The sequence below is a fragment of the Colias eurytheme genome, chromosome 6, assembly GCF_061535395.1.
Source record: "Colias eurytheme isolate Ceu_HAF_F1 chromosome 6, ilColEury1 Martin Lab GWU primary, whole genome shotgun sequence".
In the NCBI taxonomy this organism is placed as follows: domain Eukaryota; kingdom Metazoa; phylum Arthropoda; class Insecta; order Lepidoptera; family Pieridae; genus Colias; species Colias eurytheme.
In genome coordinates this window covers 1,457,898-1,480,819 of record NC_142985.1, presented here as the reverse complement: position 1 = coordinate 1,480,819, position 22,922 = coordinate 1,457,898, and the positions used below count along the sequence as shown (strand labels likewise).

At 34.8% G+C, this 22,922-nt stretch overlaps 3 protein-coding genes and 1 long non-coding RNA gene across 6 annotated transcripts; 2 read left to right on the top strand and 2 right to left on the bottom strand.

Annotated features, from left to right (window-relative positions):
* Window positions 1–218: 218 nt before the first annotated feature.
* Window positions 219–7,394, bottom strand: Vdup1 (arrestin family protein Vdup1). Its single transcript, XM_090102442.1, has 6 exons — window positions 6,819–7,394; window positions 5,693–5,809; window positions 4,144–4,361; window positions 2,108–2,290; window positions 1,527–1,709; window positions 219–1,122 (listed from the first exon to the last, which is right to left on the bottom strand). The coding sequence occupies exons 1-6, from the start codon at window positions 6,937–6,939 to the stop codon at window positions 955–957; spliced, it is 990 nt and encodes a 329-aa protein (XP_089958568.1). The 5' UTR covers window positions 6,940–7,394; the 3' UTR covers window positions 219–954.
* Window positions 7,395–7,475: 81 nt separating this feature from the next.
* LOC149907429 (uncharacterized) lies at window positions 7,476–8,521 on the top strand. The gene is made up of 2 exons (XR_016456782.1): window positions 7,476–7,823; window positions 8,224–8,521. It is a non-coding gene; the product is annotated as an uncharacterized LOC149907429 (long non-coding RNA).
* A 4,582-nt stretch (window positions 8,522–13,103) lies between these two features.
* Window positions 13,104–19,208, top strand: LOC149907428 (tubulin gamma-2 chain-like). 2 transcript variants are annotated; one of them, XM_090102432.1, is made up of 10 exons: window positions 13,104–13,233; window positions 13,305–13,507; window positions 13,754–13,900; window positions 14,413–14,549; window positions 15,031–15,225; window positions 15,609–15,729; window positions 15,993–16,124; window positions 16,373–16,555; window positions 17,404–17,590; window positions 18,408–19,208. In XM_090102432.1, the coding sequence occupies exons 1-10, from the start codon at window positions 13,185–13,187 to the stop codon at window positions 18,422–18,424; spliced, it is 1,371 nt and encodes a 456-aa protein (XP_089958558.1). In that variant the 5' UTR covers window positions 13,104–13,184; the 3' UTR covers window positions 18,425–19,208. The 2 variants fall into 2 exon arrangements, with proteins under 2 accessions (XP_089958558.1, XP_089958559.1); XM_090102433.1 differs by lacking the exon at window positions 18,408–19,208 and having other exon boundaries at window positions 17,404–17,604.
* Window positions 19,209–19,244: 36 nt separating this feature from the next.
* Window positions 19,245–21,495, bottom strand: endos (endosulfine alpha). 2 transcript variants are annotated; one of them, XM_090102429.1, is made up of 4 exons: window positions 21,407–21,495; window positions 20,825–20,872; window positions 20,530–20,646; window positions 19,245–20,160 (listed from the first exon to the last, which is right to left on the bottom strand). In XM_090102429.1, exons 2-4 carry the CDS (start codon window positions 20,861–20,863, stop codon window positions 19,969–19,971), a joined length of 348 nt encoding a protein of 115 aa, XP_089958555.1. In that variant the 5' UTR covers window positions 20,864–20,872; window positions 21,407–21,495; the 3' UTR covers window positions 19,245–19,968. The 2 variants fall into 2 exon arrangements, with proteins under 2 accessions (XP_089958555.1, XP_089958557.1); XM_090102431.1 differs by having other exon boundaries at window positions 21,290–21,434.
* Window positions 21,496–22,922: the final 1,427 nt, after the last annotated feature.

The window sequence follows — 22,922 nt, the reverse complement described above, 5'->3', positions numbered from 1 at the left end:
ACTAAAGCGACTGAGTGCAGTTATGCCATATGGCTTATGTTGAGCGGAACATATGTGATGTAGGCGGTGTCGTCTCCATATGTATATCTCAATGTGTGTGCCGAGCACACGTGTCTAAAGTGAACGTCTATATTAATTGAAGGTACCGAAATTTCGAAAACTTGGTCGACGGAAACATGATTTGGTTCATATTATAAAGGTATAAATAAAACACGATATCACATTACTATATTTATTATTGTATACATTTCTTAAAAGTATGAAAAAAGTTAAGTAACAATAATATAATTCATTTCAATAAAGAATTGGAATGCAAAAGCAACCCTGATATTAAGTATCCAATAAGAATAACATAGCTACATGCTATTAGCACCTATACAGTAGATATAAGCCAATATCAAATACATCTTTATTGAAAAAATAAAAGAATACTACATTAAAATGGACGGATTGTCATATCACAGGTTAATATAAAAATCATTAAAAAACTATTAAATTCAATAAAATACGCAATCGATACAAAAGTACATCTAAAATATCTCTAAATTCTCATTTAATGTAAATGTTTAATGGCACAAGTTATTAGATTAGTGTGTATATAACGAGTTAATTTTTTGACGTTGTGTAAAATTGATATGTAAAGACTGAACACAACAATGTTATAATTATACAAATATAGCAGCATTAACATTTACATTTCAAATTTGTATAGAACAATAATCACAAATTTTCAATAGCAATATGCAATTCGTGTATTTGAAGGTAGATTGAAAAAAATAAGTAAATTTCGATCAATTTATACCTATTCAAATAAAATTCAATTCGGTACACACGCACTGCGTATATTTACAAAAATGCGCATACAGAGTTCGAAAACCGAACACCATACAATTTTTTTTTCTTTTTTTTTAATTAGTTCTGTCAAAAGCTATTCGACCTCCTTGTTTGTCATGTCTAATGAGTCTGTTTCTCATGTAGCCACGGTCTGAATATCGGTAGTGTGCTCGGATAGTGCGTGGGCGGGTGCGTCTCGTCGTCGTCGTCGCGGAACGGATACGTACCTAGCAGTATTGGCAGTTGGAGCTTCACTTCCTTTTCCAGACTCTTCGGTTCGATTACGAACTGTGTGAAATAAAATATTAATAATAGAATTAATAGATGTTATTTTATTGGTAAAAACAGCCTGCATTTTCGGAGTAGTAAGTAAATTACCGGCAAAATGATTTTCTTGGGAGAAAATGTCTGCGGGCTGCGTCCTAAACTCAAAATACAAGTTCCGTATTGGAACTTATAGAAGACATAATTTTTTAAAGATTTCCACAAGGGACGTCGGTAAAAGTCACATAGAAATCCATCAAATAAGAGTTCATTTTAACGTGCTTAAACACAAGCTTAATACGATTTATATCGTTTATTTAGAACCATTGTTGATTGACGCTTTGCTCGTATTGATCGTAGTGTGATAGTAAGGTATCTGATTATATCTTTAGGACACGAAACCCAATATAAAGTAGTAATGCACTCACAAACACGTCGTACTGCACGGAGATGAGGTGGCACCCGCGCAGGTTGGTGGGCGGCAGCGGCGGCACGTACAGCAGCTCGCGCCAGCGGTCGGCGCCGCCCGCGCGGCACTTGCCGTGCGCCAGCCGCGCCAGCGACCGCACCTCGCGCGCACAAACGCGCCCGTGCGCCGTGTATTGGATCGTCTGCCACGTAACAACATAACTAACATTTTTGACGTAACGACGTCTTATAATTCGATAGAGCGTGCGTTTCAAATACATAGTTATTTGCCTCATCCAACTTATACACCCATAATACGGCATAAAAATTATAATTTTAATAAACTCTCGATAATCTGAACTAGTTGATTGGTAGAGATCATGAGATGACATAAATAGATACAGTTTTAAAGTATGTATTATAATGAAGCCTATCGCTGTTTCAAATGTTACACAAAGTTATTTAACTAACTCTATTTCAATAAAATGCGACAATAACTACCAAAAGATAGTAAACACCTTTCCGACACATAATAGAAACTGAAAAAAAATTTACTCGTAAATAAGTCCACCAAACAAATTTACCAACTATCCTTAGTTACCTCGGTAAGCGACGCTCTCGTGCACTTGAGAGCGGTGCGCGAATTGTTTGCAATGTGCGCGGTGAGCGCGATGCTCTGGCCGGGCACGTACGCGCCGCGGTCGAGCGACACGCGGCAGCTCACCGAGCCACCGCCTACGCACCCCACACCGAGCTTATGTTCGACGTTAAGCTCGAATTCTTGCTGCAATTTGAGGGAAAAATTGTTTTGGGAATATCTGCTGCAAGAAACAGATGTCAGACGTCCATTGCAACTAGGCATGGACTTCCTTAAAATTAACGCACACGGCAGCTGACCGAACCGCTTCCCTTGCACCCCACTCCACCCCAATCACAAATTAATTCTGGGAAAAGTGACAGGAAGAACTGATATTGATATAGGACTTCCAATTCTACTAATCAGGGACGTAATCTTAAATTAAAATGGAAACAATTTATTTTTAATTTATATCAGGTTAATTAATTTGCACGATTTTCCTGTTCTATAATAGTTATAGAAGATACATCATACACGCCGCAACGCGCGCGTTGGAATTCGGGTGAAATAAATTAGCTTGCAGCATTTTTCAACTATGTAATTTTAATCAATAGCCGCGTCCAGACCGACCGAGCGCGGCTCGCGAGTCCCGCTCGCGAGCCAATAGTTCGGCTGGTGTGGACGGCGCTCGGGCTTCCTCGGGCACACGTTGGCTCGGCCGAGCGCCGCTCAACCCCGAGCCATGCGTTGTCGGTTTTTGGCGATGCTCAAAGGCGGCTCAGTCTGAGCTGCTCGCCCGGTGTGGACGGATATAACGACGCTCGCGAGCCAGAATCAAAAATGGATAAAGAAGACAGTATTCGCTTAATACAACTTTACGGAAGCTTCAAAATGTTATGGGATTCGAAAGATCCAGATCATTTAAACAAAAACAAGCGAAATCCTGTTCCTTTAACAAACTGTTACCGTATTGGTTTCGGTTTTGGTACAATTTTTTAAGCCAGATTTTTTGTTTCTTTTTTCTTTTTTTTATGATATATCCAGACAACACAAGCGCCGCAGCAGCTAATAAAACGTGGTTTTCCTGTTTCCATCGTTATACGGAGATAAACTGAATGCTCAAACCGGCTCACCTTGGCTCGCGAGCGCGGCTCGGAACTTTTCACAAATAGCTCTGGTGCCACGGCTCGCGAGCAGGAAGTCTGAGCGCGGCTCGCGAGCCGCGCTCAGCCGGTCTGGACGCGGCTAATTACTCGTATTAATACACGCACTAAAAATTCCGAAGAGGCACTGTCGATATTACTTAAAGCCTAGTATAGTAATTAGTATTGGAATCAATTTACAATGGAATCACAGTAATTAGTATTAGCTGTGTTAAAGCCACACCACGGTTCATTGGCATCATTATTATTTCATGAGAGCATTGAAAATTCTACTTTCGAAAATGAAATATATTGTATTCTTTATTGGCTCTTTATGCTCAATGAAAATTCTTTAAAAACCAAACTATTGAATGCTCTTAACAAAAAAATGTCAATCAATTTCAATCATGTCTAGACGCTATTAAAATAACAATAGAATGGTGACTAAGAACGCATCATAGTGCAATAACGACTGAATGTATTAACGCTAATGACATGCAACACAAAGTCAAATGACTTTCACTGTTTCCTCAAGCAGGTGTGCATTATTGTTATATAATCAGCATAATGTTCAGTGGAATAGCTTCCTTGAAACTCTGAAAGCAATAAAAAATATGCAAAAAATGTTTTGGAGAATGCACGTCGGGCGACTCTCACTAACAATCCTATAGCTATAGCTACGTATTCTTTAGCTACTATACTATCTGAGGCAGGCTTTTCGATTAACATATGTGTATATTTCCGTGCTTTATAACATAAACTTAACGTAAACATTACGTTAATGTGTTAAATCGAACACTAACAACATCTATCTAATAATAATATCTAAGTATGATATAAGCTTATTATAAGATACCAAAGGCACAACACAACACTTATTAAAATCTCTCATATAAAAAAAGCAACATTTATACTCACTGAAAGTACAGGCGGCTCCAAATTAAGATCAATCGGGTTCATAACAATGAACACTTGCTGGTTCTTGTGCGTCAAACCGTTGGGTTCCCGCAGCGCTGCCTTACAGTAGTACTGGACCCAACCATGCGTTCCGAGAAATGTGGACGGTAAGCCCATTGGTAGGCCTAATTTGAAGGGAAAACTGTGGATGCCTGGCGATAGGATTGATGCGCTGTGACCTATTGGAATACAGTTTAAAAATATTTTAATATTTTGCAAAATTTATACGTAGGTACATAGAATATTATGTACTTGTATGGCATACCATACTCAAAGACCGAAATCACCCATTGCGCGAAAAATTTGCTCACAACGCGTTGTTGGTCACAGTAAAAGAGCCACAACGCGAAATTCGTTTTACGACTCGAAAACGCTCGCGTCGTCGCGGTCGTGCTGTTTTTTACTGTGACCACAACACGATGGGCGCTATTTGTTATTTTCGCTTGTTGAGCCTTTTCCGACTTTACGTCACAGCATTTTTTTAACCAAATCCTCTGAAATGGCTTCACCAAATTTTTTGTGTAAGTATATTTCAATATAAGTACTGTTTATAATTTTTATAAATCTATGTGATAACAAATTTCAACCAGTACGATGAATACGATGTTTAACTACAACATAATATTTTCATTCTAACTTCCTGAAATAGTATACACTTGCATGTCCTTCATGGTATTACAATAGTATTGTTCTGGATACAAATTTTTATTTCCAATTATATCTCCTCAGGAATAACTCTAATAAGTAGTTTTTCTGGGTGACTACAAATCTACAGCAGCTAGTAAATCTAAATTTAAAAATCAGTTCAGTTAATAATCTGTTACAGCATAATAAAACTATGAATAAATAGAACAGACTTATTTCTTGGAACAATTATAAAATAATGTGCTTGAATAATAGAGGAAAAGTATCATATACTAGTGTTATTATAAAATGCTTCATGAAATAACTCCCTCTAAGATCATTTAACCACTGAGCATAACATATTATGTACAGTTATGAATAATGTTTGAAATTTTTCAGTTCTCAGGAAAATATGTCTTATTAAAATTAATTGGCTAATTGTTCTCACATAATGTTCACACAAAATATAATTCATGAATGTGAACAAGGAGTCAAAAATAAATGAATGAACCTTTTGTTTGATTTCCAGATTAATTTCTCTAGCATTATTGTTAGATATTATTCTAGCATTATTGTTTAATTAATTTAAGATAATGATTTCTATGTATTTAATTTTATATTTATGGTGAATAAATGATTATGATTATGATGATGATTATCTAGTGTTAGTTGTATCTTATTTTATTATTAAAATTTTCCAAGTTATTTCTGATCTGTGTTGATAAAAATAACAATTTCCCTGCTGATTACTTAAATCTGATTGCCTGTTACCTACATAATTATATAACCATTAATTACTAGTGATTATTATTTATTATACAATCTTGGTTAGTAGTCATTAACTCTTATATATAAGTTATATTTTTATAATTAAATAGATAAGTACCAGGTTCTCCCAAAAGTCTCATCCTGAAGTCTATGTAGTTCTCTTTATCAAAGAGCCTCTCGTGCCGACCAGACCCCACCCTTACCACACCTTCGCCAATTACATGAAAGTGGAGTCCTGAAATTTTAAAATATTATTAGGTGTCAATAAATAATTAATTGCTCATTTAGATCTACATATATGTTTTCGTGTGTGCGTACAGTAACTAATTTTAGTAGACATAAAATATATACAGTGTAAACTCTATATAACGACACTCCATTTAACGTCAAACTCTGTATAACGTCAAGATATCTCGACTTTGGTTGGTTTATATTGTTGTCTATACAATAATTCACTCCATATAGCATCACACTCACTCTAATTAACGACCACAATAAGACATTACAACTAGGAACTAGGACTAGGAAGTACTGACTAAGTTGCCGAAATTAATTAAAACTGTAGTTGTTTACATTCTTTTTTACTGACATACCGAAGATTCTCAGAAATGCAGTCGTAGAAAAATAAAGAAAAAATTCTGCATGCCGAAGAAGATGGACGATCTGCCAAAAAATTGAAGAAACCTCAATATGAAGACCTTGATCAAGCGATGATAACATGGTTTCATAGGCAATGTCAAAATAATATTCCTGTCTCGGGACCAATCATGCAATTTTCCCTTTCTCTCCATTTAACGACCACTCTCTATAACGTCGAAAAATGCACGGTCCCTTAAGTGACGTTATATAGAGTTTACACTGTATTTCTATTCTATTAATTTATTGTCATAACTAATCTCATAAATAAGTTACTTTTTATACTTTGATTAATAAATAATAGTGGATAAATAAAAGTATAAAAAGTCATTCAACATCTTTTCATATAAGAATCCTTTTGTCCTTTACAAATCACTAAGTACTTATTTCACCTATACATATACTACCATGTTGGGCCCATAAGTTAATTATATTTTATGGCCAATCTCTAAACTAGTTAGCCTTCTTCCGCCCACATTACAAGAATTGAAAGAAGTTTAACAATATCTATTATAATTATTTTCTATGCCCTATTGAAGTTATCTACATACACACACATTTAAAAATGATAATTTGGATGTAGTGTCATTAATTATTAGTTTTCTTACCCAAAACAGGAGTGTCATCTTGCAATTCCATTAACACCTTTCCTGATAAGAATTGACCAGGAAAATATAACAAAGAAGTATTATCAAACACTATCAAAAACTTTAACAATTTTCTCGGCATTTTTACGTTTTATAATTATAAGCTCACAGAAAGTTTAATTCTTTGCCTCACTTATTTATTTTAATAATATTAATTGTATAAATGCATTACAATGCTTTGTTTAATAACACTATCGTTTTAAGTAGTATTTGTTAAGAAACACTTTTTAGGAGAAACTTAAATTATTATCTCATGCACGTACGATGACATTATTTAAATTAAACATCTCAAGTCCACTTGTAGGTGGGAATTGAGAAACACTGAGTGAATAGTGAAGGCCAACCAATTCTTATGTAAATTACTCGAAAAAGTATGGTTTTTGAAATTCTATAATATTTAAATAAGAATATTGTAATAATTTCGATTAAAAACGACTATAACGGCACTTCACTTTAATATAAAAAAAAGTTTATAAAACTTTTATTATACTTCGAAGAGACTCGCGATAATAAAAACTTGTTTAACTCGTCAATGTCAGATGTCACGGTGACTTTTTTGACTTGAATGACATAATCACACCGCAGACGTCAGACACCAAAGAAATCGGCGTACGTAGAGTGAGAATGAACCATAGAGGAGGCACTAAAATGACAAGGAATGCGTGAGAGAAATACACTTATGACTATAAAGCTAAGAGCAAGAGAGACAGAAACATTGTTTTTTGTTTCTCTCATGTTATGCGATTTCTTTTGTTGGGGACAAAGGCAGTTTGTCCCAAACAAGCGGCTACAGTCCATTGTTTTGCTAGTTTTCTGTTTTTTCTCGCTGTTAAGTGACTTCAAAGTTTAATAAACGTTGACAGTGATCTGTTTTAATCCGACTTTAAGTGAAAATATGGTGCGTTGTAGTGTGATTGGTTGTAAAAATCGGCCGGAACGAAGATTACCAAATATTACCTTTCACACGTAAGTAAACTTATTTGAAGTATATTGTTTTATAGAACTGGATATAGTTGATACATTTTCATTAACTCTAATGTGAAATTATCTACAAATATATAATATTTTCATCGAAATAGACGTAAACATTTTTTTGTGTTATCCGACTAAATTACGAAGTGTTCTTGTTGTTCAGGACGCCATTTGTTTTTACGTAGTTTCAAATTTATGGTATAATCATGTGATTAACATTAGGGATACCAGTACAGGGTAAAATTTTCCCCAAAATCGTGAAATGTTTTTTTAATATTAAATGTTAATGTTTGTGTAAAGTTTGTTACACGGTTCGGTTTTCCGGTTCAGCTTTCCTCATTTGCATTGGTTTAAGTATTTTTTTTTTCAATGTCGGTTTTTTTGTATATTCCAGGTTACGATGCACATCATAACGCTGAAGACTGCGAAGCTGGCCCTTCCACACGAGCTGCAGCTGCCACTGAAGGCAGCGAGGACCCTGCCCCGTCAGGAGAGGCGGTGTTGGAGTAAAATCCGGAAGGCCACCCCCCGCGCCTTCCTCACCGAGGTGCGGCGCGCCTTTATAAGAACGAACGAGCGGCGGAGTCGTCCATTTTCGTCTGCTACTCGCGCGCACATTATCGCGGACCCTCTGCCCATTTATTTCTACCGTCATTTTGCTGTTCATTTTCAAATAAATGTATTTCGTTTAATTTACTTTTAATTTGAACTATTTCCAGTACGTTTTTATTAGACTACATTTACGGCTGTATCTTCTAATTGCGTTGACATAGAAATTTGATTTTATTACTGCTTAAAGGTATAATAGACCTAAGTTTTTGATGTGAATATCAATTATTGAATACCTACATTACATTTGCGTTCATGAGTAAAGGGGTTATAAGATTAATTTTTTTTTTTATATAATGTAATAAAAAATTCATGTTTTTCGTAATTATTCCCGTATCTGTTTTATAAGATATTATTCTGTCTTCTGATTCAAATTCAATTTGAATCTGAATCAGAAGAAATAGCAATTAAAACCGCATATTCTGAAACTAGCAACTACTTGCAAGGGAATCACAACCTACAAGGTACTCCCCACGTCCTATAGCACAGACAAAGAAAAAATTGCTACAAGCAACATTTAAAGATACAACATAATAAAACAATTAGGTTTGTTCGAAGCCCTCGGTGCGCGAGTCCGACTCGCACTTGACCTTTTTTGTCCTAATTTTACTGTATTTTCTATTATTATTTACCATTGATTGAAATGATATCTAAACTTTAGCCTTGTTTTTTTATAAAAAATATATGAACTGGGATATTTCGATATTTGTGGTTAATTGCGAGAAGTGTAAAAGCAAAAGTTGTAATAAATATTTTAAATACCTACAACTTTACCATTAAACTTTATTCCGCAGTTATAGTTTTTTTAATCCCGATCTCAGATCGATCGTAAATAACTTTTCCTCTAATTTTTGTTACCTATATTCTCTTCCGTTTGAAATTGATTTCATTGTTCTATAATATTACTTTTATGTTTCAAAAGTTAATAAAAAATCATGTTGAACAATATTACTTTGTTAATTTCAAAAGTTAATATTAAATTAGTGGTCCACTTAGGTCGTGCACATGGCCCAGGGGGGGGCATGGCCCATGACCCCCATGACCCCCCCCCCTGGATCCGCGCTTGTACCGGCCGGCCGCCCGGCTATATATTTTATACCCGTGCGAAGCCGGAGCGGGCCGCTATGTTTTTATATACAACGTTCACAGTTTTTCTGTAGTGTATTTACTATTTAGTATCAGCATTGCACCCGTGCGAAGCCGGGGCGGGTCGCTAGTTAAGTTAATAAATAACAAAATCTTTTCAAATCTGTCTTTTTCTTCATAAACCTATCTTACAAAAAAATACCCAAACATTTATAGATATTTTGCCAGTTTTTCGGATAAAAAGTTTTTGTAATAGTTGGCAACATTGACGTAAGGATTCGCCATCTCGTTCGGGTATATCGGTCAATTAGGGAAAGCTGGCATGTTCACAGTACTCACACTTATGCAATTTCACTTACAGTATGTTCAAAAATAAATGCGACTCTAGTTTCATTTTAGACTTGAATTGTAAAATGGGTGCGTTGTAGATATATATATGCAAATATAATTACTTATGAAAGCTCTCATAATTTACCTGTAAAATTATAATTTAAAAGTAAATCAATTGATGAAGTTAATTATTTATTCTCATAATAATCAATTGGATAAAAGTATTAATAGTCATTCAATTATCAAATAATAATTAAATTCCTGACTTTGGTCGAGTAAAGATATCTAAGAAATATTATATTTGTAGTAAGTACGTAATACCTACCAATACGCGCTAACAAATATGTGTTACATGTTTATTGTATAATTTTCACACTATTGGTTTTAAACTCAAACTCAAACATTTATACAATTAGACTTCTTCTAGAAGCACTTTTGAATCGTCATAACAGTTTAACAGTTTTAACATTTACCACCAATTCAGAAAGCAGTATCTATAGAGAAGAAGAAGAATCTATTTAATCATAATCGTAATCTTCTACTTCACTGTAACTTTTATCGCTCGAAGAACTCGATGTTTCGTCGTAGTCGGAATTTCTTAATGTTATTATAAATGAGTCAGTGTAATTATCTACTTTTGGTTCTAATTGAATATATTTTTCCTCATGTTCTCGCGTCTTTCTCCAAACGTCACAAAACATATCCAGACTAATAGCATTTGCTTCCTTTCTAAATAATTCTTCCACAGTTTTCAAGTTAAAGTTCACATTTTGTGATGCTACTTGCCCTTTAATTATGCCCCATAGTAACTCTATTGGGTTGAGTTCTGGATGGTATGGTGGAAGGCGCAATACACTATGTCCATGATCTTTGAGGATTGCATCAAGTAGGTAAAAATTGTGTATAGTTTGGCTTATTTTTTTTAATAATGTGATAACTCTGATTATTAATTAGTAATAATTAGTAATTTGATTTTTGAAAAAAAAATGCCGATTTTAGTCAAAATTTATATTTTTCTAACAAGATCCTTATCATCCAAATTTCCACCTTGGTGAGAAAAATTGACATTTCTAATGAAAATGAACAAAAAATTAAATGATTTTATTAAATACTGTAAAATAGTCTATAATTCTTCCGTTTACTGTATCACAAAATTCTTCATAGATTTTTAGATATTCGTACTACACCAATTACATCACCCTGTATTTATAAACAATTGCAAAATATGACACATACATAGGCCGGGAGATACTGACACAAAATTTCGGGTCATTTGTAACAGAATGGCGGTTCTACAGAGGTCTTATTACGCAATGACTAAAAGAAAAATGATGGTCAGAACTCAGAACGCTGGTACCGGCGGACTAGTCGCGTGGGCGTTAGTCGAACTCGTCGGATAAACAGCGAAAGTCAAACGATTTGTAACACAAAAATTTTAGAATTCACCGATAGCCCATAAATTTATATTTATAAAGCATTTGAATGCCATAAAACCAAAAATATAAAATTCAACAAAAAAGGTCGTGTTCCATCGTTACAATATTGTATTCACTGAAAAGTGCTTCATATTGGTTGAAATGGTTGTTAATCATCTCAATAGATGGCGCGCGGTGTGTCCCTTCAGACACATAAAACTGAAAGAATAGAATAAATTCGATCGCTCTGGCGGCTCACGAGTGGCTGAGTTGGTTAGGCATCCGCCCCGGAATGGCGCGAAAGGATGCGGGTTCGAGTCCCGCCTCGTGATCGAATTTTTTCTATTCTTTATAAATTTACATCATTTTTCTTTTTGTCATTGCGTACTAAGACCCCTCTAGACCGCCATCCTGTTACAAATGACCCGAAATTTTGTGTCAGTATCTCCCGGCCTAACATGTGCAATGTGTAAATGTGTTGACGTTCCAGCTCTTCTTAATATACCTTTACGCCGATGTCGTCTCTAGTACATTCTCCCTCTACGTCGGCGTACGACTAGTGTTGCCGAACTATCGATAATTTGACTATCGATAGTTGACCTTGAAAATAAGTCAGAATATCGATAGCACTATCGATAGTATCGATATTATCGATACTATCGATACTATCGATAGCGTTAATCATGGAATACTATTGATGAACTGCAATAGTATCGATAAAATCGATAGTATTGATTGCCAATAGTTGCTATACTATCGATACTGTCGATAGTATCGATACTATGGCTACTGAATATTGCAACTACAATCGATACTATCGATAGTACTGATACTATCGATAGTTTTGAGCTATCGATAGTAGTAAATTGTGCAATAGTATTGTTCACGATTTCTTGGTATAATGGGTCAGTCAGTGCCACCGACCCATATTATGACTCAGTTTAAAAGTTAAGACTAGTATTTGGTTTAATCGTTGTAATAAAGAGACATCTAGTTCTAACATCTAGTTCTCTGTCATCCACTATAATTTTATTGATAAAGCAATACTATCGAGAAAAAGGTCACTATCGATGGGACGATATTATCGATAGTATCGATATAGTATCGATAGTTCGTTCGATATTGAGCTTCGATAGTATCGATACTATCGATGGTATTGCTATGTGTCGATAGTATTTACGCTTATGGGCCTATCGATACTATCGATAGTATCGACACTATCGATAGTATCGATAGTGCTATCGATACTATTGCTTTTCCCCAACTATCGATAGTTAATCGATAGACTATCGATAGTGGACTATCGAGCGGCAACACTACGTACGACACAGAGCAAGTAATGGCGTACCTAAGTGGCGTACGATAGAAATCAGAAGCTGCTGCATCATGCGCCGGTTAAAACTGAAAGTAGCTAGAGTTAAGTGAAGACGTGAAGTCACCTGAATAAAACTGTAATAATTTTCATCAGATTCTATTCTCAAGCTGTTAGCTGATGCAGCTAGTACAACAAATATTATTTAGGCAGCTGGTAATTTTAAATCACATTTTAAAATATGTCTAGATTTATTAAGTACTGACATGCCAAGATATAAAAATGTACTAAAACTTGATGCCGCAAACTTCCCACACCACGCTACTTTTTGGCCAAGAAGTTTGCCGGGCGCTAAGCCGGGCGCACTTGCTCTGTGCGCAGCTGAACAACGATTGCTCACAGCTCACAGCGCAGTAGTTATGATGTCAAAGTGACATTGACACACGAACATAATTGTTTTGAATTTTGACGGCACTACAATACTACATGACTACATGACATTTATTGGAATTCACTTGGAATTAATGATTGACGGTTAATTTGTTTACTTGTGTTTTTCGTTTTGTCGTTAAAAATTCTGCGATACAAATATATACCGTCACAATGCCGAGTGAAATGATAACGCTTCAACTTGGCCAATGCGGCAATCAAAGTAATATTACATTCTCATTTGCGAGTGATCGTTTCGCACCAATGTGTTCAAATTTGAAATTTTATTTGCAGTTGGTTTCGAGTTTTGGAAGCAACTATGCATAGAACACGGTATATCCCCGGAAGGCATATTGGAAGAGTTTGCTTCGGCTGGCTCTGATCGTAAAGATGTATTCTTCTACCAAGCAGACGACGACCACTACATACCCAGAGCAGTACTTTTGGATTTGGAACCTCGTGTTATCCATACTATTATGAATTCACCGTATGCTAAGGTATGCTATCAATTAAACAAATACTGCATCACTGCCATGCAAATCTTTGATATAAAATTGACAAGGATCTGATTGATCAACACTTTATGTTAATGTCGAGTCTTCAATTTAACTTTATATAAAACTGATTGGTGATACAATAAAAATACTTATTTTCAAGACACAAGAAACAGAATCGTTTACGAAATCAAATCACTGAATTTTATAAATAATTCTGATGTATTTGTTACTATACATTTATTTCAGTTATACAATCCAGAAAATGTATACCTATCCAAGCATGGTGGTGGAGCTGGTAACAACTGGGCATCTGGATATGCTCAAGGAGAAAAGCTGAATGAAGAAGTGTTTGATATTATCAATAGAGAGGCAGACGGCAGTGATAATTTAGAGGTATAAAAACTAAAGCAAATATCTGAGTTAAGCTTTTAGTATGGAAACTTGATAGCCAACATACTTACATTTTTGAAGTGAAAACTTCTTTAGCGGCGTTGAGCACTTTTTCTGTAATGGGTATAAAATCTTAAACTCGCGTCAGGACATGTGACCTGATCGAAAAAGCGTAAGACGTAATATCAAACATGCTCAACGTTAATAATCAAGTTTTCACTTCTGCCGGCACTCCTAGAGTGCAACCATTTTTTTTTTTAAATATATGTTGACATAATACCAAACAAATCACAAGCTCTGCAAAAAAAATAACTTTCCGCAATTTATAAACTTAACATACAATCTTGCATGCCAGTTTCATTATGATAGATTAACTTAAAACATAAAATTACATAAAAATAGATTAAATTAATATTTTTAAAAATTAAAAAAACTTAAAACATAAAAATAACATTAAATTTTAAATAATTTTCCTGTCTGCAAAATGTCTCATATTTAAATGCTTTCTTCAACAGGGCTTTGTATTATGTCACTCAATAGCTGGAGGTACAGGATCTGGAATGGGATCAAATATATTGGAGCATCTGTCAGACAGATTTCCCAAGAAACTAGTCCAAACTTACAGTGTCTTCCCTAATTTGGATGAAATAAGGTATATCAAATTGCATTCTATTAAATATTTCATGTGTTTTATAGTAATTTTTTAACATAGTAGCTAGTTTAGTTGATAAATTTACCAAAATAACAATTTTTTTCACTACATATTTATTGAAACTTTTTTCTAAATATAAATATTGTAATGATTTTATATTACAATGTATATTATACTTATTATATACCTTGACTGAAAATTATATTTTTTTCATGATATCATGTGAACTATAAAAAATATTGTCTATAAAATTAAAAAAAAAATGGTTGTTTGTAAAGTAGGTTTACGATCGAGATGTTTACGTGATAACGTCTTATTGGTGGCAGCGCTCGAGATGAGACGGGAGATCGGTCTGTCTCTCACTCGTTATACCTGCGATCGCGCTCGTGAGGTTTTGGTGTAACACAAGTTTCTGAACATGTCACCCGACTAAAACGATTTTAAAAACGTTATCACGTTAAAAAAAATCTTTTTATTCCAGTGACGTAGTAGTACAGCCATACAACTCACTCCTCACGCTCAAGAGGCTCACAGAGAGCGCAGACTGTGTGATGGTACTGGACAACACTGCGCTCAATCGTATCGCCAGTGACAGATTGCATATACAGAACCCGTCTTTTGCACAAATAAACACTCTTGTATCTACTATTATGAGCGCCAGTACAGCTACGTTGAGGTATGTTGTAATAGCATTTTATATTTTAGGCTAAGACTTAGTCTTTATTTGGCACCTAAAGATAGATATAGTAAAAAAGCATTGTAACATGATATGGTGTACAACATTTTCAACATCTAAAAAGGTTAAAGTTAAAAGTTCTTTTCTTTGTATTTTAAAAAAAAAAATATCAATCTATCTGTAAACAATGTCTCAACATTGTCCATTGAGGCTTTACAAAAACCCTTTTTAACTGTAAGAATAACACCCTCATCTTCATCATCAATCATCTTCATCAGCCCATATTTGTCCACTGCTGGACAAAGGCCTCAGTCATGGCACAATAACATCATCTCTCCACATATATTAAATAGTTACCAATTCAAATTTAATTTTTTTTTCAGGTATCCATCATACATGAACAATGATCTGATCAGTCTAGTCGCGCCTCTAATTCCGACACCAAGACTGCATTTCCTAATGACAGGCTATACTCCACTATCTGCAGACCATGAACTGAACACTGTAAGTTGATATCAAAAACTTTTTTTTTTCTATTTGAAAAATAAAAATTAAAATCTGGATATACATAGTCTTATAATAAGAAGTTTAAAGTTCTACTGTTCTTTGTATTAGTAATAAGTAAAAAAAAATTAGAAGTACATTTAAATGTCCCCAAGAGCAACTAAAAAACTATCAAATATAAATATTTAAGCTACTTAATTAAACAGAAAAAAAGAAGAAAAAAAGTTATTTTATATTTAAAAAATATTTATTTCTCTCATTAGGCGCCGAAAATCCGCAAAACCACAGTCCTAGATGTGATGCAGCGCCTCCTCCAGCCCAAGAACATGATGGTGTCCCTCAGTCCCGACCGCGCTAACCAACACTGCTATATTTCTATTTTAAACATCATTCAGGTATTACTTACATTACCTATAACATTATGTATTTTCAAATTGGAACTTAATTTTTTTCTGTAAGAAAATAACTTTTACGAAATGACTTTTTTTTATTAAATTAAATTTGAATTAAAAACGTCTAGGACAAATTTGACAATATCACTTATAAACTTCTAGGTCTAATTTGTCAGTATCGTTTATAAACTTCCAGTTTCAACATCACACAACCCAGAACACTATAATAATATTATTTTATCTGTGCCCAGGGTGAAGTAGACCCCTCCCAAGTGCACAAGTCCCTTCAACGGATCCGCGAACGCAAGCTAGCGTCGTTCATCCCGTGGGGCCCCGCGTCCATACAAGTGGCTCTGTCTCGCCGCTCGCCCTACGTCACCTCCTCGCACAAGGTCTCCGGCCTGCTGCTGGCCAATCACACTAATATATCTTCGGTGAGTGTTGTATTTAGAACTTTTAAGCTATTTTTAATTAAGTTGGTTCAACTAAGAATAGGTTGGTAACGTGTGAAATTTTTTTTTTTTGAAATCCTTTTTGCATTTGAATAATTGTTTATTTTCCTGACTCGGTCATTAAATTTAAGTTATAAATTAATTTTAATATAATTTCGGGAACTGTTGTAATTAAATTTCTGTACCGCTTTTATTTACAAATTCATACTATAAATTTATAAAGAATAGAAAAAATTCGATCACGAGGCGGGACTCGAACCCGCATCCTTTCGCGCCATTCCGGGGCGGATGCCTGACCAACTCAGCCACTCGTGACCCGCCAGAGCAATCGAATTTATTCTATTCTTTCAGTTTTATGTGTCTTAGGGACACACCGCGCGCCATCTATTGACAAATGACGTCATAATATGGCGCAAATTCGATCCTATTCTTAGTTGTATCAGATAATAATTTTAATATTTTGAAGTGAAAACTTCTTTAGCGGCGTGGGGTATAAAATCTTAAACTCGCGTCAGGACACGTGGCTTGATCGAAAAAGCGTAAGACGGACTTTTTTTTAGCTTTTATATTCCATGCGTAAGACGGATACCATTCCAAAATATCAAACATGCTGAACGTTAATAATCAAGTTTTCACTTCTGCCGGCACTCCCGGAGTGCAACTCGTCTTTTTTTTAGCCCTTATATTCCATGCGTAAGACGGATACCATTCCAAAATATCAAACATGCTGAACGTTAATAATCAAGTTTTTACTTCTGCCGGCACTCCCGGAGTGCAACCCGTCTTTTTTTTTATGTATCTCATAATAATACAACTGTTATATCGCACAGCTGTTCGACCGGTGCCTGCAGCAGTTCGACAAGCTGCGCAAGCGCGAGGCGTTCATCGACGTGTTCCGCAAGGAGCCGATGTTCAGGGACTCGCTGGAGGAGTTCGACGAGTCGCGCGCGGTGGTGGACGAGCTCGTGCGCGAGTACCAGGCGGCCGCCACGCCGGACTACGTGCACTGGAACCCGGGTGAGTGCACGTAGTGTGTTGTACAAGCAGCCCATGTTCGAAAACACACATAATATGTCCTGCTGGACAACGCTCGGATAGTCCGTAGGTTCCTCACTCAGTCGCCCTAAGCTCCGGTCGGCTGGCCACTCAGCCGGAGTTGTTCACAACACCGCCGCGAGGCGAGATACTTGCCCCCCCAATAATAATGCCTTTATTTCCGAAAAAAGTTGACATATATAAACATAAAATTACTTAAAACTAAAATCAAAATTTCACTTTAAAATATCTCTAATTTCGGTATGCCTTGCGGCAAAGGCCTCCTCCAACTCTTTCCATTGTACCCTGTCTGCTCGGAAACATACACAGACTACAAACACTATGCGACGCGGGCTCGATCGCACTGCAGTAGGATAACTCCCAGACATAACACCTTGGACCATTCGGTCCCACCCAGTGCCCCTGCCCCGTGTCTGTAGTTGCAGGCGGCGTAGCTTTCACTGAAAGGGGCCATCGCCCCGAACAGTTACCCCGAGGCCTCTAAAGGCTTGCGTGGAAGACCCGAGTAGTAAACACTATGCACTGCCTAGTGTGTGTTCATAGACAAAGACCCGAGTTGGCTGGCTACAGTAGTATTCAGACTAAATTTGCTTCGAACCTACTACATAGTTCTGTTGCACCACATGAGTAGATAAAATGTAAATGAGTAGAAACAAAGCTTTTTAAGAATGTGCAAAATTCTTACCTATATTGACAGGGTTGTTCGTTATTTCCTTGTAATAATATGGTAAACAAGCATTTTATAGTGAAAACATTTGAAATATGTATTTTTTTACAGAGAGCAGTCAGATATAATATTGACTTCTGAAGCCAAGGACACAAAGCTTCCATGAAGGCATTCCAAAGGAGACTGATACCGAAGTATTCTCAGTGAAGAAGTGCCATTGTGTTATTGTTCTCGAATTTGTTAACCCCACTCTCGCCTGTAGTTGTAAATAATAAGTATTTTATTGCCAATAGTTGCGTTATTCACTAACATGACACTAGTTTTTAATTAAAGCATATCAGTTTATTAAGGCTTAGGTTTAGGACAACCTTAAAAAACAAGTAATGATTCCTACAAAAATAAGTATTAAAGATCTGAACATTTTAATTGTACATAACTTCATGTGAATATTTAGGATCTGGATCAAAATAAAAGCCATAAATTTTTACCAAGTATTTATTTTTTAAGTCTTCATAAGTCTAAATCTCAACATTCCTTTCATCTCTGTGCCAAGTGATAGCATCCAACCCTGATACATAACACACTAGTGATGCACTTTGTTTCAAAATTCTACCGCTGTGATATTGTCATTTTCGAAACAAATAAAGCTGCGAAACATTAGCTAACTGAATTTATCAAAAACTTAACTTGGTACAATTAATTAGAAGTAAACATTACAATTCTTTAGGCTTAGTACCTCATTTCACAGCATTTGTGTTTAACAACTGTATCAAAACATATAACAATTTTTTTCACAGCAGATCTTAAATCCAATTCTTGTCAATATCACTACATTTCTCACTATTGTTACACTAAACATTTGAAGCATTCTGTAAAACATACAACATCTAAGGTTACAAATTCAAAAACAATATTTTCCCCGTTATATACATGTTGATACATGGATATAGTTTAACTACAATAAGTAATAACCATTTATGGCAAAAATAATATAGTGATGTATATGAACCTATAGGATATGACATGGTATCAGTAGCATTAAAAAGTAGAGCAATATTGTAACATGAACCTTTAGATATAAAACCATTGTTATTTCTAAACATTTGTTAATTGTTATAGGGCATAAAATATACTAACACTAGTTGATATAATTATGCAGGAGGAACAAAGTATTTGCAGCACAATAATCACTCATTCACTCATGCAATGTTTTAACCTAATTTTTATACATAAATATAACAGTTGTTCTTATAAAAATTTTGTTTTATTACCAACATCACAATATATAAACACAAAAATACAATTAGTGCAATGTGTTAGCAACTAATGTTGGAAAAAATGTGCCAACATCCAAAGCGTAATGTAAGAAATTATGGCCTTCAATGTAAACCAATAATTGTAAGTTGGCCCTAAGAAACTATTCATCAAAATATGAGATTTTTGAAAATTTATAAAAATCATTGTGTACTAAATGAAATGATAAATTATTGAATCCAAAATACAATTAAGTGTACAGATATTAAAATGTAGTATGATACATTGCATTAACAAAATTTCAGGTAATAATTCTAGTAATAAAAATTATAATAATGAAAAAACAGTGCGACCGACCACATAGTTACAATGCAAGTTACATATCTATGAGGCCACGGTTTTTAGTCTGCTGGCAAGGCTAGGAGGTCTGGCTAGATGGCTGGAATTTAGGCTGAATGATGGACGTCTTCCGCAGCGGCACAGTGTCTGGGGTGGGAATAGCATCCCCAGTGGGCAGTTTGGCCGGAACTGCGGGAGCTTTGAAAGGCGCCGCTAAGTTCGCAGGCCTTTGTTTCGCCATTTGATAGTCACCGGAGTCAAAAAACTTTTGCTGAAATAAAATATGAGCAGGTATTAAAATGGGCCACTCAATATAGGCTACTAGCGGTCTGCCCTGGCTTCGCCCATGGTACATATTTTGCAATAAAAGGTAGCGTATGTTCTTTCTGGGGGTCTAAAGATTATCTGTGCCAAATTTCATCAAAATCGGTCCAGTAGTTTATGAGCCTATTCATTACAATCAAACAAACAAAGTTTTCCTCTTTATAATATTAGTGTAGATAGGTATGTTAGATCAAATCAGCTAATTGTATCCATCTGAATGTAGATTTGTTAACTAGTTAAGAAATTAAATTATATGCACATTAATTATATCTAAAATATGATAAGATAACACTAAATTAAAATGTATATTACTTACTCCTTTAGCAAGTCTCTTCTGTAGGAAAGCTGAATGCCCTCCAGGCCCCCTTCCTAGCATGGCATTGGGAAACTTAGCTTTAAGTTTTGCTTCTTCCAATTTTTCCAATTCTTTTGGCTAAAAACAAAAAAAAAATAGAACTTTGACAATAGAAGATCAATAATCATATGAGGGTTTAATCTGTTAGACAACAATTTTCCATCTTCCACTCTTTTATTAAAAATAAATAACTTCTGTACTATAATTTTAGCGAAATTAATGTCAAAATATAAATAATTTTATATGCTATACTCACATCCTTTGGTGGATCGTTCTGGTCTGGAGAATCACTCATTGTGACAAGCTGAAAAATAAAGGGAGTATGAATGATTCGAAATTTAACGAAACTTCGAAGGAATCAACGTTATAGCGAAATGTATACAGAATTGAATATAACTCAGACTAAAAACATAGAATGGTCGAAAGAATGTTCAGAAAATCATGAATATTGAAACAGAAATGTGTAAAAATATGTATTTTACAAATTTTAGCCACGACCTTGATTACTTCCGAAATACAGACAAAAACACCGAATGGACAAAAGATTGTTGTTTACCCTCGGTTCTGGATATATGTATATGATCAAGCAAATCTAAGTTTAGTATACAATACACACATTGCAAACACTTAAATTTTATTAAAACAATCTAAAAATAAAAAGCACGCACGCGTGATGGTAAATAAAAGAAAAATCACGATGTTATCGTGCTAAGTTGTTTACCTTGATGGGCCAGAAGATTTAGACACCAAAAAGGAAATAATACAATCATACAATAAGAAGATTGAGATAAGCAGTAAATATTAGATAAGAAGAATAACAATTAGAATCAATAATTACCAACAAATCAAAATTATCATGAAAATCGTTCGCTCGTGATTCAACTGTACAGTAAAACAAAAAAATGGCGTTTCATAACACTCTTGCCATATATAAAAATGTGTATTTCCCGTTTATATAAATATTTAATAGACCCTGTGATTTAAGCTGTGATTAGACCGTATTAGATTTTTAAATATTTGATACGCTTAAAATGTTAATCATTGTTTTATTTTTGTACATAACATAAAATATAATCAGAATTTAAATTGTTGTACAGTAATTTTGGTGAATTATAATGGCTATTCTTTGAGGAAGATGAGCAGTCGTCAGTCGATAATGACCCGTTATTTATTAACGGCCGAAATTAATATTCAATCCAATCTAATATCTGCAGATTTTCGATCGAAAATGAGATAATGCCAAACACAACAAAGCTGAATACGTCGCAGCCTGTGGCAGCCACAAGTCGCAGCCGTGAGCCAACTTGTTTCTGCTGTTAAATTAATAGCCTAACAAGCCTCTCTATCACGTTCAGCCATATTATGGTTAATTAACACATATGTCCAAATAGCAAGATGATTATCAATGCGAATAACGAATGTAACGCAATAAAATATATTACCTATGCAAACATTGCACTCACTATTCGCATTGAGGTACCCGTATTCGCGATAATAGATACTGTCTATTTAAGAAAATGTATGTACAAACAAACGGTTCGCGACGAGACTCAAATCGAAGTCGAATGTTTCATCGAGTGTCAGTTTTACAAATAATATTTACTTCTCCTTTAATCCTAGTAGTAACTTCAAGATATCCATCAATAAATAAAATTAATCTTATTCAATCAAACGACGCGGTGTGTATTTTTGCATTATTTATGTATTTTTCATTTAACTCTGACGCTATAATCCACCTCTCAATAGAGTCAGGCACAAGGTCACTGGTCAGGCATTGTAAAAAGTGACATTTATTATAGCTATTTTTTCCGTGGTGAAACAACCACAGAAGTAGAACTTTCCTCACCACGGGTGGAAAAGGGTGGAAACACGGAAACCTTAGACGGAAACTTATAGATCACATATACTCTGTGTTATATACTTAAAAGACTTGTATTTCTTAGGCTCGATGATTATAAAAAAGTAACTTAAATGCTTATGATTGGTCTTACAAATAACCAATAGAAATATATTATTAATTGGCGGGAACTAATAATAACATTATCACGCTTTAGGGAATCCAATAAATGTGCGAAATTTATTTTACAATATGCAAAAAACTATTTTGAACATTAATTTTTGCAATGATTAAAAAATATTTTACATTTATTACAAACGATACAATAGATACAATTTCCCGCCAAATAAGGTAAACGACCGCAAAAGATTATGGGAAATGGTAAACTTAGTTCAGAAACGTTTACTATATATTTTTTGATAGTGATAAAAATATTAAAATTATATTCAAATAATATTTGAGCGAATTGGCTTTTACTTTATAAACCGTTATTTTTATTAATATTAGTATATTATTG

Coding starts and splice junctions, on each gene's coding strand:
- LOC149907428 (XM_090102432.1), top strand. CDS start 13,185: ATGCCGAGTGAAATGATAACGCTTCAACTTGGCCAATGCGGCAATCAA. Junction 13,901..14,412: donor ACGGCAGTGATAATTTAGAG/GTATAAAAACTA, acceptor TTTCTTCAACAG/GGCTTTGTATTATGTCACTC. Junction 16,556..17,403: donor ATCACACTAATATATCTTCG/GTGAGTGTTGTA, acceptor TATATCGCACAG/CTGTTCGACCGGTGCCTGCA.
- Vdup1 (XM_090102442.1), bottom strand. CDS start 6,939: ATGCCGAGAAAATTGTTAAAGTTTTTGATAGTGTTTGATAATACTTCT. Junction 5,810..6,818: donor AGATGACACTCCTGTTTTGG/GTAAGAAAACTA, acceptor TTAAAATTTCAG/GACTCCACTTTCATGTAATT. Junction 1,123..1,526: donor CCGTGCAGTACGACGTGTTT/GTGAGTGCATTA, acceptor TATTTCACACAG/TTCGTAATCGAACCGAAGAG.
- endos (XM_090102429.1), bottom strand. CDS start 20,863: ATGAGTGATTCTCCAGACCAGAACGATCCACCAAAGGAT. Junction 20,647..20,824: donor AGAACGATCCACCAAAGGAT/GTGAGTATAGCA, acceptor TTTTGTTTTTAG/CCAAAAGAATTGGAAAAATT. Junction 20,161..20,529: donor AGAAGAGACTTGCTAAAGGA/GTAAGTAATATA, acceptor ATTTTATTTCAG/CAAAAGTTTTTTGACTCCGG.